This window comes from Salmo salar, chromosome 07, assembly GCF_965601325.2.
Source record: "Salmo salar chromosome 07, fSalSal1, whole genome shotgun sequence".
In the NCBI taxonomy this organism is placed as follows: domain Eukaryota; kingdom Metazoa; phylum Chordata; class Actinopteri; order Salmoniformes; family Salmonidae; genus Salmo; species Salmo salar.
The window spans coordinates 32,690,348-32,705,027 of NC_138297.1; the positions used below are offsets into that span (position 1 = coordinate 32,690,348).

A 14,680-nucleotide genomic window follows, 5' to 3' on the forward strand; every position below is an offset into this window, starting at 1 on the left:
TACTCTTCCCTATGCGCTCATGGTGAATTGCAGAGCAGTAACCTGCTTAACCATGCCACTGCTAAAAACTGGGTTTAAAGTGGTGCAGTTCATGCATATTTAGGAGTTGAGAAATAAATAAATTAGGAATGTTTTCTTTGCAGAGCTAAAGTAAATATGGACTGTTCTAGCATCTTCAAAGTGCGCCATGTTTTCATGGTCCTTCTTTTTTTGGCGTGGTGGCAATGATTTTGAATTAGCGCAGTGCCACAGCAAAATGACTGCAGCGGAAACAGTGGTCTGACCACAGGTCAGGCTAGCCACCAGGTCCTAAAATGAACACCCGCTACCTGCCAAATGCAGGTAGATTTTGGCTTTGGCAGGTAGGAATGTCTAATTCACCAGCCACATTGGCGGGTGGTCACACTCTGGGCTCTACAGTGCGAGCATTTCATAAAAATAGTCAAGTATGGGCACAAGTGCAAGTTGTGATTTATAGCCAAATAAATGCCGCAGTAGCTGTTTAAAAAGTATTTCTGACATTTTGTTTCATATTTGGTATTGCACAAAAATCTGAATCGTTACGTTATAGCTATCCCACCTTGCGCAGCAACACTCCCTGTCTTGGGGGCTTTGAGCATTGTGAGTGAAGTGCTAAACGTTACATTTTTTTAGAAGCAATGCGCACAGGCATAAGTCTAATTTACTTAAGTCTACTAAAGTGAGACTTATTCCTTTTTTGGGGGCTATTTACATTGTTTTCACAAGCTAGGTTGCATTTCAATGTTTGAGTTTGCTTCCACTGCTAGCAAAAATACAGCCGGCCTCTACTAGTGAGATTCTCACAGGCACAGGTGATGCCTGGAGTCATTAAATTGAGCATTATACCACATTTCTTAGTAATACATTTCTTGTTTTAGAAACATTTTAATGATGCTCATCAGTTATTTAAATTGTGTTTATATGATAGGAAAAAAATACATTTGGACTTAAAATTTTTTTTTTATCTACTTGACAGTGTTTGGTATACAAAAATGTTAGTTTTAGGCACCGCAAGCTACCGTGGGCTACAATTTACTTTACATCTTCATCTACTCAACTCTCACACTAGGGCTGCATCTGAATAGTCTTCAACAGCTTCCTGTCCTCGTCCCCTGACTGTTCTTCATTGTTGATTTGAGCAAAAACAAAAATTATGTACAGTGTTAGGTAGAGGCTTTAAGGAGACTTCAAATGTTTCCTTTGAAAGAGGATTCACTTGACTTGACTGACTTCATGTCCATTGATTGGCCTAGCTATCCTTCCTCTCTAGTTGTTTGCACTCTCTCACACCACAGTCCTTTGCCTCTCCCTCTCCCAGCGTATTGTCCTTTACTCTGTGTGTGTGTGTGTGTGTGTGTGTGTGTGTGTCTGTGTGTGAGAGAGAGATGAGGTAAGAGCCTGAAGTTCAGGCCTGTACCAGGAGCTGCCCATTACGTGTACTGACCACTGCTATCCAGAGGGAAAAGGTCATGCCAGCCCTGTGGTGCCCTGTTGAACCATACTGGAAGGAACAATACAGCTGTGTATAGACACACACACACACACACACACACTCCCTTTGTCTCTCACTGTTCATCGCTCCGCATTTCCCCTGTTGTGGAATCTCTCTAGTGTTCTCAAACTGGGGTCTGCGGGGGTACTGCGGGGGGGGGGGGGGGGGGGTCTGCTGCCAGATCTGTTTTTATATACAGTACCAGTAAAAAGTTTGGACACCTACTCATTCCAGGGTTTTCTTTATTTTCACTATTTTCTTTATTGTAGAATAATGGGGGAAGTCATCAAAACTATGAAATAACACATGGAATCATGTAGTAACCAAAAACGTGTTAAACAAAAATATATTTTCTATTTGAGATTCTTCAAAGTAGACACCCTTTGCCTAGACAAGTGTGCCTTGTTAAAAGTGAATTTGTGGAATTTCTTTCCTTCTTTGAGCCGATAAGTTGTTGTGACAAGTTAGGTTTGGTATTCAGAAGATAGCCCTATTTGATAAAAGACCATGTCCATATTATGGCAAGAACAGTTCAAATAAGCAAAGAGAAATGACAGTCCATTATTTTAAGATACACATTTTCTTGAGGTGCAGTCGCAAAAACCAAGCGCTATGATGAAACTGGCTCTCATGAGGACCGGCACAGGAAAAGAACACCCGGAGTTACCTCTGCTACAAAGGATAAGTTCATTAGAGTTACCAACCTCAAACTGCAGCCCAAATAAATGCTTCACAGAGTTCAAGTAACAGACACATCTCAACATCAACTGTTCAGAGGAGACTGTGTGAATCAGGTCTTCATGTCGAATTGCTGCAAAGAAACCACCACTAAAGGACACCAATAAGAAGAAGACTTGCTTGGGCCAAGAAACACAAGCAATGGACATTAGACCTGTGGAAATCTGTCCTTTTGGTCTGATGAGTCCAAATTGTAGATTTTTGGTTCCAACCGCTGTGTCTTTGTGAGACGCGGTATGGGTGAATGTGTGGTTCCGCATGTGTGGTTCCCACCTTGAATCATGGAGGAGGAGATGTTATGGTGTGGGGTGCTTTGCTGGTGACACTGTCTATGATTTTATTTAGAATTCAAGGCGCACTTAACCAGCATGGCTACCACAGCATTCTGCAGCAATACGCCATCCCATCTGGTTTGCGCTTAGTGGGACTATCATTTGTTTTTCAACAGGACAGTGACCCAACACACCTCCAGGCTGTGTAAGGGCTATTTAACCAAGGAGGAGAGTGATGGAGTGCTGCATCAGATGACCTGGCCTCCACAATCACCTGACCTTTACCCAATTGCAATGGTTTGGGTTGCGTTGCACTGCAGAGTGAAGGAAAAGCAGCCAACAAGTGCTCATCATATGTGGGAACTCGTTCAAGACTATTGGAAAAGCATTCCAGGTGCAGCTGGTTGAGAGAATGCCAAGAGTGTGCAAATCTGTCATCAATTCAAAGGGTGTCTATTTGAAGAATCGAATATATAAAATATATTTAACACTGTTTTGGTTACTATATGATTCCATATGTGTTATTTCATAGTTTTGATGTCTTCACTATTCTACAATAGTAAAGAACAATTAAGAAAATCCCTTGAATGAGTAGGTGTGTCCAAACTTTTGACTGGCTCTATATATTTGTTTATTTATTGCCAGAAACAGATTAAACAAATTTGGCCAAGGGGTCTGTGAAAGAAGTTTAATGTGTGCAATTTAATACAATGTAATATTATTAATCTAATATACCCTTAGATACACAATAGCACCTGGGAGGCTCACAGGGATCCACAGTACTCCAGTGATAGTTTTCAGCTCAATACTTATTGTATTCCCTAAAAATGTTATTTTGAACATAATTGCACTGTAATTTAAGCTTTAACCGCAAAATTGTCTCTGCCCAATGGGATAAGGTGTAGTTGCAGGAAATTGGCCTTAAAGCTGCAACAATTTCGCTCTGATGCGAAGAGTGGGGCCTTTTTAAAACGCTCTTTCACCGGACCCGAGAGTTGGTTAGTCCGCCCATGCATTGCAGCAGCCATAGAAAAATTCCTTGTATACTATTTGTATCGCACTCTAAAGTCTGAGTTGTGTTCTGATTTTGAGAGGGTACAAAAGGGGTCCCCAGACCCGAAATGTTTAGAAACCTCTGTTCTAGAATGTCTTTGGTCTTCTAGAATGTCTGTAATTCTGTGTGTAATTCTGTGTGTGTGTGAGAAACATTGCTGCCATATGTAGAGACCCACAGAATGCGCACACAAACACTACTGAGTCTAGCTGGCATGTGGGTTTTTACAGTAGCTCTTGAATACTGGGGGGAGCAGGAGAGAGCAGAGTGGGGGGAAACTGGCCCGCCTGGCCCGCTCTTCTCACACTTCAGCCACACTATTCTCTTTCTCTCGCTCACTCTCTCGCTCTCAAATAGGGTTCCATTTGAAATATGCTGTTTACACATACGTTGTGGTCCAGAATTATTGGATCCCGTGATGAAGATGAGCAAAATAAAACAAATATTGAGCTATGTTGTATGCTCCAAAAAATTTAATTCACATTTTATACTAATACAATTGCTCAGAGATTTTGGTTAACAAGTAATAAAAAGATGAGGGTCAACATTATTGTATTCCCTGGTTTCAATACGCCAGCACCCTCCCCTTGCAAAGAAAATGAAATTGATCTTTTTTCTTAAATGTTTTATGAGATTGGAGAGCACATTGGGCGGGATCTCCATACAGATCCTTGATATCCATCGTCACCACTTATGACCTGCCCTCGATTCAAACCACAGGTTTTCAATGGGGTTCAAGTCTGGAGACTGAGATGGCCATTGCCTTGCTCAGGGGCAGAATGATGTAAGAGTCCACCTGTGATACATTTCAATTGATTGGACATGATTTGGAAAGGCGCGCGCACACCTGTCTATATAAGGTCCCACAGTGCATGTCAGAGCAAAAACCAAGCCATGAGGTTGAAGGAAGTGTCCGTAGAGCTCCAAGACAGGATTGTGTCAAGGCACAGATCTGGAGAAGGGTACCTAAACATTTCTGCAGCATTGAAGGTCCCCAAGAACACAGTGGCCTCCATCATTCTTAAATGGAAGAAATTTGGAACCACCAAGACTCTTCCTAGAGCTGGCTGCCCGGCCAAACTGAGCAATCGGGGGAGAAGGGCGTTGGTCAGGGAGGTGACCAAGAAACTCGATGTTCAGTCTGACCGAGCTCCTCTGTGGAGATGTTAGATTCTTCCAGAAGGACAACCATCTCTGCAGCACTCTACCAATCACGCCTTTATTTTAGAGTGGCCAGACGGAAGCCACTCCTCAGTTAAAGGAATATGACAGCACGCTTGGAGTTTGCCAAAAGGCACCTAAAGACACTCAGACCATGAGAAACAAGATTCTCTGGTCTGATGAAACCAAGTTTGAACTCTTTGGCCTGAATGCCAAGAGGCACGTCTGTAGGAAACCTGGAACCATCCCTACAGTGAAGCATGGTAGTGGTAGCATCATGCTGTGGGGATGTTTTTAGCGACTGGGACTGGTTCTGGCAAAGTTCTGAGGTCCTAAGGTTCACCATGTTCACCTTCAAACAGGACAAAGACCCTAAGCACACAGCCAAGACGACGCAGGAGTGGCTTTGGGACAAGTCTCTGAATGTCCTTGAGTTGCCCAGCCAGAGCCCGGACTTGAACCAGATCGAACATCTCTGGAGAGACCTGAAAATAGCTGTGCAGCAACGCTCCCCATCCAACCTGACAGAGCTTGAGAGGATCTGTGGAGAAGAATGGGAGAAACTCCCCAAATACAGGTGTGCCAAGATTGTAGCGTCAAACTCAAGGCTGTAATTCTGCCAAAGGTGTTTCAGCAAAGTACTGAGTGAAGGGTCTGAATATTTATGTAACTATTTAGCAAAAAATTCTAACCTGTTTTTGCTCTGTCATGGGGAACTGTGTGTAGATTAAAATAGATTCAGAAGAAAAAAATATTTAGAATAAGGCTGCAACGTAAGAAAATGGAAGGGGTCTACCATCGCCATTTCTCGCATAGTTAATTTTACCAACACAAGGATCCCACCATGTCGGACAAACAAATTGTCTGTCGGCATTAATATAATTGTACCGCCATATCCGGTTTCCATGCGGCAGGTAATTCAGCCACAGGAAATGGTTCGATTTGAAACCTGGTTAGTGAGTACTTTACCTAAAGATTAATCCTGTTTAGTAATAGACGACCATCTTAAATACAAACCTCAGATCTACATTATGAAGATTGTGTCCAAGACCCAATGGGGCAGACTTACTATAATTTAACAAGGCGTATCCGTAGTAATAGTAACCAGGTGTGTGAGTTGTGTGTACCCCATAATGTCCCACAGTGTGGAACAAAACAGTGGAAAGGGATAGGTGGAGAGCGAAGGGAGGAAATAGAATGGATGTAGGCTTATTATAAAATCCACATTAATGACATGCACAGAATGAGTTGGTGGCAGTAAAAGTTGTTGAAAATCTAGGCGCGCACAAGGAAATTTGGGTGCACAAAAACTACGAGGTAATAAAGCTAGACTCCATAATTTTGCTATGCGCACTGGTGTTCCTAAATAAAGAAAAATATGTCAAACAGCAAAATATTTTTTCCCATATGTGACTAAAATGGATGCACTGTAGGGCCCTGCTTTTAGAATTGTAATGTGTCATTCTATGAATTCCACTCGTTCTCATTTTGTAAGGTTTCGTTCCATTGATATTCTAATATTGTTTATGTAGAGTGATGTTTCATTGATCAGGCTACCTCTACATCAAACATTTTCTCATAGGCTTATATTTAGCCACTGTCCACTGTACTGTATGTTGTCTATTTACACAGTCCTATTTCTTCTAGTATCGGCTATGTGTTTGATGTCTCTGGACTGTGCTGTGTGGGCGTGTGTCTGACAACACGCTTGTGTTTGTTCCTTGTCCTGAAATCCCCTATTACCTCCTTTACCTTTCATACAGTTTCACGGTCACGCCACTGTGCGTGAGAGTGTGTTTGTCCTTGATTTCTAATCTGCATACTGTCCCTGATCTCACCAGCTCTGTCTGTCTGTACAGTATCTTATACTGTTTGTGTGCCTTTCTGTCTGTGTCTAACTCTCTCTTTCTCCCTCCAGATCTGAGATGAAAAGGACGTGTGTCTGTCTGTGTCCCTATACTGTGTCTAACCGCCTCTCTCTCTTGTGTGTGTGTGTGTGTGTGTGTGTGTGTGTGTGTGTGTGTGTGTGTGTGTGTGTGTGTGTTTCAGACCTGATCCACTGCACCAATGAGATGAACGTCTCTGTCCCCCAGCTGGCAGACACACTGTTTGAGAGAACAGCCAATAGTAGCTGGGTGGTGGTTTTCAAAGCCCTCATCACTACACACCACCTCATGATGTATGGCAATGAGGTGAGTGGAGCACACACACACACACACACACACACACACACACACACACACACACACACACACACACACACAGGCATGTAGCCTAGCGTTTAGAGCATGTGGCTAGTACAGAGCATATAGGCCTAGGCTATTGTAAATGATAGACAAATTTGGCACTGCTACAAATTTAAATACTATCAACTGTAAAATGTGAGCACAACAGAGCCACAGTCATCAATAGAAAAATAACATTTTTTTTAACACAGTGGCTGCATATCATCAGGTAGGCCCTTGTTAAATAGCCTAGGACAAGCTTCTTGTCTGATATGCAGCCTGCTTCAAAACCAAATGGTACATATTCACAAAAGTAGATGGTGTTTGTTCAATTCTATTTTCTGTTTAAACAAAATTAAAGGAGTGAATTTGGAGTGTCGTTGATTGTGTGAGTGCTGAGCCTGTTTATTTTAAAAGATTTGGTGGAGCGGTGTGCGAAGACCGTTCGGTGAGCAATGAGTGGGGTTTCCCACCAGGTGGTTTGTTTGAATTTAGTAAATGCTGTTATTAAATTAAATGTTTTACTCCAAGTGATCCAGCAATGTGTACGCCGCCATCTTTTCTATTTCAAGTCTTCTCTCATTGATTGAGACAGGTTGCCACCCTAAAGTGCCGCATGTCATGAGCGTGACTCAGAAATCAAGCTTTGCGTTGAGTGATGCTCGACGTGCAGGACTGCCCTCTGGCCTGGCGAGTTTTTTGGAAACCCTCTGGGCCACTTGATCATCCCCGTCAAAGGCCCCCACCAAACAGCTGGTTGTTGCGTGGAGCAGTTTACCGAAGACTGGCAGTGGTAGGGGTATGGAAAGCAGTAGGACGTTATGATATCTTCCAGTAAATGCTAAGGCAAGAATGGGTATGCAAACCAGGTATTTAAAAAGTTAGTCTTGGTTGAGTATTTGTGATACAAAATTCAGTCATGAAATAACCTACGTTTAAAAATCTGTCATTTTCTCTGGGCTTTTTGTTCCTTGAAAAGTCATTTGATGTTATGGTAGCTGATTTAGAAGTTCTACCGCTCTAATATAATTATTCTGTGATTTTCATTTCTGATCAGTTTGAGAGAAGCAGCTGCTTTTGTTTGTTTCCTGCCGTTTCAATTGAAGGGGGTTGTACTAGTCTGTTGCTAGCCGTATGCGGTTATTATGAGCAAGACAACATCGAATGCTGGCTTCAACTTGGTTTTCCATACAAAGCGTTACGTTACAAAGGGAACCTGGTTTTTGGTCACGTTCTCATTTTAAAACGTGATACAATAACCCTTCAATATCTCCTGAACATCTCAAATGGCGAGACTGACTAGCTACCACATGGACAGACTTCGTTTGTGTCAGGAGCATGCTGTCTATTTAGTCAGGCAATGCCCACATTCTGGCATATTTTAGAACGTGAATGTCAATGCATAATGCAATTGTGTAGGCCTATTGAGAAAATGTATATTATTCTTAGTTGTAATGCATACTTTTTTTTGCATACATTTTTTCAATAGGCTATTACAACACTTAAATATAATATGTTGGTCCTCGAAAAAGTCTAAGTCCTTGAATTTGATTTGCCAATGTCTGTATGAACCCTGTATTGGCTACTTGCTCAGCCTGCTAATGAAAGATGATAAAATCACCTGCTATTGAAATTATGCAAGCATCATTCGCTTTCCTGTCATATCTTGACCCGAAACAGTAATTATTTTTTTTTCATTCGGCCCAGTAGCTTTCAGTTGGCACTGGCCCGGTGTGCCACTGGCAAATTTACCTGAATGTCGAGCCCTGCTCAACCTGCCTCGATCAATGATATATGAGAAGATTTGAAATGGACAACATGGCGGCATACCCATTGTTGGATTACTTCAAGGAGCAAAAAATAGGCAAACAATTTTCTAAATTCAAACGCACCACGTGCAACTAGCCATGGAAGTTTTAAAAGACATGCGTTGTCTTCCAAGTCGGGAATTGAGGAAGTATTGCCAAGTAAAGGTTGGTCGAAATGTCTCTGTGCTATGCTTTACACTACCTCAGTAATAATGGCCATCATCCGCTGGAACAGTAGTAATGGTCTGACTAGGCAATATTTTTAACAGCTATTGGCAGCATTGTGTTGTAGAGTTTAGTTTTAGTCCAACTAGCCAGTATCAATATGCCTCATTCTTCACCTGCTCTTTTCTCTCCAACCTGACCAGTTTTTCTTCATCTTGCTCCTTTTTTCTCTCTCTCGCTCCTTTTTTCTCTCCCTTTCCCTCCCTCTCTCTTCTCCCCCACCTGAGGTTTTCCCTATAAAGCTCAGCCAAGAAACAGTCCCCATGCATTCTTTGGGGAGTGTGTTGTAATGCCGAATTAAGGTGCAGTCAATATCTTATTGGATCAAGGGGTGTTTTCCTGTTGTACACGGAAATGTATGTGCACACACTGCTACCATGGCTAGTGGTGTGTGTGTGCACAGTCCTCAGAGTGTTTGTCCCAGTCGTCTCCTGTGTGTGTGGTGAGTGTAGACAGACCCCTTTGTACCAATACAAACATATGACAATAAGCAGGACAGAGTCAGACAGAGAACCATGGCTGGCTGGGCAGGAGGGAGGACACTGATAAAGTGCTGATGCTAAGCACATGCTCCTGCCTACCTTGAGGGAGGGGGGGGGGGCGCGCGTAGTGAGTGTGTGTGTGTCGCTGAGGGAAAGCTATAGTGTGCGTATGTTATATACTAACACTATATGAGTCACTTCCCTGCGGTCCCAGATACTGAATGGACCGTTCTGCCTCAGTGACGGCACTGGAAGAGTGTTGTCAATACTACTAATAACCCTCAGAGTGAATGGAAGAGAAATGGAGAAAAGGATGGGAGAGAAAGGAAGTGAAGGAGGGAGGGGGAAAGAGATGAGGGAATGAATTGAGGAAAGAGAAAGGTACATAGCGTGAGGGGATTGATTGAAGGGGAGAGCTCGAAAAGAGAGTCTGAGAGGGACAGTGAGAGGAAAGCAGAGTTGGTGAGAGAGGGGAAGAGATCGAAGGGGGGAGTGTCTGAGGAAAAAAAGTGCTGTAGTAAAGTGCTGACAGTGAGTGTTGTCAGAGGGGAGACTGAGGAGATCTGAGAATCTGTTATTGTGTATGTGGAGGGTCAGACTGACTAATGGAGGTCACTAAGCACAATCATCTAGTGACCTTGAGCATATTGCATACTGAGTGGTAGGGTGGACACAGTGGTGTGTACAGGAATGATGAGTCAAGAGGATACCCTTGCTTATCTGTAAAGGACAAGACAAACACCTCTTAAGGCGTCAGCATGCTTCAGTTCTGCTAAGACACACAATATACAAAAGTATATGTGGACACCCCTTTATATTAGTGGATTCGGCTATTTCGGCCAAACGCTTTGCTGACAGGTGTATAAAATCAAACACACAGCCATGCAATCGACATAGACAAACAAGAGCTCAGTGACTTTCAATGTGGTATCGTCATAGGATGCCACCTTTCCAAGTCTGTTCCGCACATTTCTACCCTGTTATAGCTGCCTCGGTCAACTGTAAGGGCTGTTATTGTGAAGTGAAAACATCTAGGAGCAACAGCGGCTCAGCCGCAAAGTGGTAGGCCACACAAGCTCACAGAACGGGAATGCTGAGTGCTGTAGTGTGTAAACATTGTCGGTCCTTGGTTGCAACACTCATTTCTGAGTTCCAAACTGCCTCTGGAAGCAACGTCAGCACCATAACTATTTGTCGGGAGCGTCATGAAATGGGTTACCGTGGCCGAGCAGCCGCACACAAGCCTAAGATCACAATGAATCACACTTCACTATCTGGCGGATGCCAGGAGAACGCTACCTGTCCCAATGCATAGTGCCAACTGTAAAGTTTGGTGTAGGAGGAATAATGGTCTGATGCTGTTTTTCATGGTTCGGGCTAGGCCCCTTAGTTCCAATGAAGTGTCATCTTAACGCTACAGCATACAATGACATTCTAGATGATTCTGTGCTTCCAACTTTGTGGCAAGTTTGGGGATGGCCCTTTCCTGTTTCAGCATGACAATACCCCTGTGCACAAGAAGGTCCATATAGAAATGGTTTGTCGAGATCGGTGTGGAAGAACTTCAATGGCCTCCCCCGAGCCCTGACCTCAACCCAATTGAAAACCTTTAGGATGAATTTGAACGCCGACTGCGAGCCAGGCCTAATCGTCCAACATCAGTTCTCAACCTCACTAATGCTCTTGTGGCTGAATGGAGGCAAGTCCCTGCAGCAATTTTCCAACATCTAGTGGAACGCCTTCCCAGAAGAGTGGAGACTGTTCTAGCTGCAAAAGGGGGATCAACTTCATATTAATGCTTATGATTTTGGAACGAGGTGTTCGACAAGCAAGTCTGCAAATGTGCAGCACTGAATTCCAGCACTAGATTGCTGCATTTAGTTATTTTGGTTAGTTATGTGAGGGGAGTAACACATGTTTGTACACACACAGCACTTTAACTAGTGTGGGTTCTAGTGATGGGGGGGGGGGCTTTTTTGTTTGTTAGTTAGTGTTAGCTAGCGCTAGTCGGCTGTACCTGCTCCAAATCTCCAGTATTTCTCCTCCTCTAGCTTGTTCTCCAACTTCTTTATAAATGGTGAGCCAACATTCTTTCAGCACTTTTCTTTCCGTGACTGATCAAAACGTATCTAATGGCTCTCTCTTGTCCCTCTGCAGCAGACGTGGCGAGCAATATGTTTGGAACATTGAATCGCAATAAAATCACAGTATTGAATATCAATACATATTGAATAGTGAGAATCAAAATATATATCCTGTTAGCTCCCCCTCACCATTTCTATAGGTGGCTCTCTACTACTGAGTAATTCTTCAAGAGTAAATGGTGTTTCTTCAAGCTGTTGTAATTCTTCAAGCTGTTGCTTGGTAATCTATAGAGGGGGTAGAAAAAGGTTGTCTGTAGTGGGGTAAATCAGCATCACAAACGGTGAGTCATATTGTTTGGCTGCACCATTGACCCTCTCGTACTGGTCCATCTACCAACGTGTGTGTGTGTGTGTACCTGTTTGTCGTCATATAGATCAACCAGCTTTGTGACAATAGGAGCCCACACACCATTACCCCCCTGTCACTACTCCTACTACACACACACACCCTGTCGCTCCGTCCGGTAGACTATTTATAAAATCTGACCATCTCTTTCCCTACCCCGCACCCTCCGTCTCGCTCTCTACCCCCTCTCCGTTTCCCTCTTTTCGTTTGATCTCTTTCTCCATCACTCTACTCTCTCTTTGTCTCTCTCTCTCTCTCTTTCCCCTCCACCCATCTGTCAGTCAGATATCCTACTACTCTCCTACTTCGTCTCACTATCCTCTCATTCAATCAGCGGGGGTTCTACGTCATGTGTGTTGTCACTGTGGTGGGAATGTGTGTGCGATTTGTGTTAAAAGGGTTATCACGTCAGTTTCACTTAGAAATTGAGTGAGTCAGTACTATTGGTTTTTCAGTTAACGTATAACTGCTTTATGGTTTCCCTGGTAACTGCAAACTTTCTCATCGCCAAAGAAACAGTCTTCTCTTTCAACACACATTCCTTTCATTCTTTCTCTTATTTGTTTAACTTTATTGAGTCTAGTTACTTTAACAATGCCTTTGAGTCTCACGTAACTTTTATGTGTAGGGCTGTGAAAAGGACACGGGGGAAGGGAAGAAGCAAAGAAGACTCTCTAAAGTTGGGGGATTTACCCATCGAGACAGTGGGAGATGGACAGAATGAGAGAGTGGTTGGAGGAGAGCATTAGATCTTTCTCAGTTTAGATTCAGTAGATTTATTAATAATGGATAAGGTTTTTCACTGACAGTAGACCGTTATGTTAACATTAATTATTTGAAGGGCTAGCAGACTGCAGCTCAACTTGTTTCTCCACAGATCCATCTATCTTTATCTGCAGTCTATGGTGCCATAATGCAGTGCTATGGCAGTACATGTAGGGTCTCATGTCTCAACTTTACCTTGATTTCTCATGAATTGCCATCCAAAATAGCAATTGTTAAATAACTATTCATGCATTGTGACAATGACACATGAGAATGACTGCGGGTGTTCAGATAAGCATGACATTCCCTTTTTATATCGGTAGAGATATCGGCTGATGCGATATAGCGTTTGAAAGGCCAATATCGGCCAGTTAATATCGGTGGGCTGACAATATTGGTCGGGCTCTACTCTCGAGCTATCTCGCTCTCGCTCGCTGCCTGTCTGTCTGTGTGAACTGCCCTGTTTTAGCCTTGTTTGACACACGTCACATTCTCCACTGCAATAAAGAGACCAAATGTCCCCAAAAAAGAAACAATCAGGTGTATTTCCCAAATGGCTCCCTATATAGTGTACTGTACCCTATGAGCCCTGGACAAAAGTATTGCACTAATTAGGGAAATATGGTGCCATTTGGGATGCAGAAAGGGGGTTAAGAAGTTTAACTGCGTGGCCCAATACTTGAAAACTTCACTTTGCCACGGGACAAATGCTTAGCCAGTCACAAAAATGCACACACAATCTGCAGAGCACATTTTATTGGCTCTTAAACCAGTTCTTTAAAAAAAATGACAACCACTCTTCCTCCCTTCTCTGAGAAATGCTGAAGAGAGAATATGATGGATGTTAGTTTTCCTTCCTTCATTTCACGTTTTCTTAGGCGAGTTCACTCTTTCTAAAAGTAAATAGTTTTTCTCGCTCGCTTTCTTCTCTTGACTCCTAAGCATGAGAACACAAGAGAGCCTGCTAGTTGTGTGTGTGTGTGTGTGCTCTGTCACTGCAGTGTGAAATGCTGGATGCGTGTCAGCTGGCATAGCGTGAATCCCCCGTATTCCGAGATGCTCGGTTAGAACTGGGAACACCAACCAAGATGGGGGAACGTCAGCCAGGGATGTACACGTTCAGGCCTGCTCATGTCTCAGCAGAACGCTCCTCTTTCTGGGAATTCCCAGCCCTGCTTTCCCATTACTGAGGATGAGGCCAGACAATGTTTTTCGTGTGCAGGTCCCTAATCCCTGCCAATTTAATCTAGACCATGTTGATATTACCCAAGATGGAATTTATCCCAAATGGCACCCTGTGCCCTACATTGTGCGCTACTTTAAACAAGAGCCCTATGGGCCCTGGTCAAAATTAGTGCACAACATGGGGAATAGGGTGGCATTTGGGACACATTATATGGAATTTTTCCGACCCTGTTTAGTCAATAGCTGTTTATCTGACCTGAGACTTATGGCGCTTTCTTTTTTCTTCCATTCTTTCTCTCTCTCTTCTCAGCGTCTCATCCAGTACCTGGCCTCTAGAAACACCCTCTTCAACTTGAACAACTTCTTGGACAAAGGTGCTTTGCAAGGTATGGTATATATTTTTTTACAAACACTCATACAATACTAGTGCATGATTAGACACACACTGCTTTGGTCTCAGGTTCTCTCTTGTTTTTAGTGGGGGGGGGGGGTTGGTGCTGTTTTTGGTCAAATGAGGATGGTCTCGGTTCTCTCTTCTCTCTATCCTCTCTCCCTTTCTCCATCCTCTCTCCTTCCTTTCTCTCCCTCCCAGGTTATGACATGTCTACGTTCATCCGTCGGTACAGCCGCTATCTGAATGAGAAGGCCATGTCTTACAGGCTGGTGGCTGTGGACTTTACCAAGATGAAGAGAGGGTAGGAACACACACACACACACACACACACACACACACACACACACACACACACACACACACACACA

The 14,680-nt window shown here is 43.3% G+C and overlaps 1 protein-coding gene across 9 annotated transcripts in view; it reads left to right on the forward strand.

The window, feature by feature from the left end:
• Positions 1-14,680, forward strand: part of si:ch211-200p22.4 (phosphatidylinositol-binding clathrin assembly protein) — a 61,704-nt gene that overhangs the window by 23,256 nt on the left and 23,768 nt on the right. For all 9 annotated transcript variants that reach the window (XM_014207405.3, XM_014207414.3, XM_014207411.3 and 6 more), the window contains exons 2-4: positions 6,788-6,930; positions 14,229-14,304; positions 14,511-14,613. In XM_014207405.3, the coding sequence (XP_014062880.1) occupies positions 6,788-6,930; positions 14,229-14,304; positions 14,511-14,613 (322 nt within the window). The remainder of the gene's footprint in view (positions 1-6,787; positions 6,931-14,228; positions 14,305-14,510; positions 14,614-14,680) is intronic.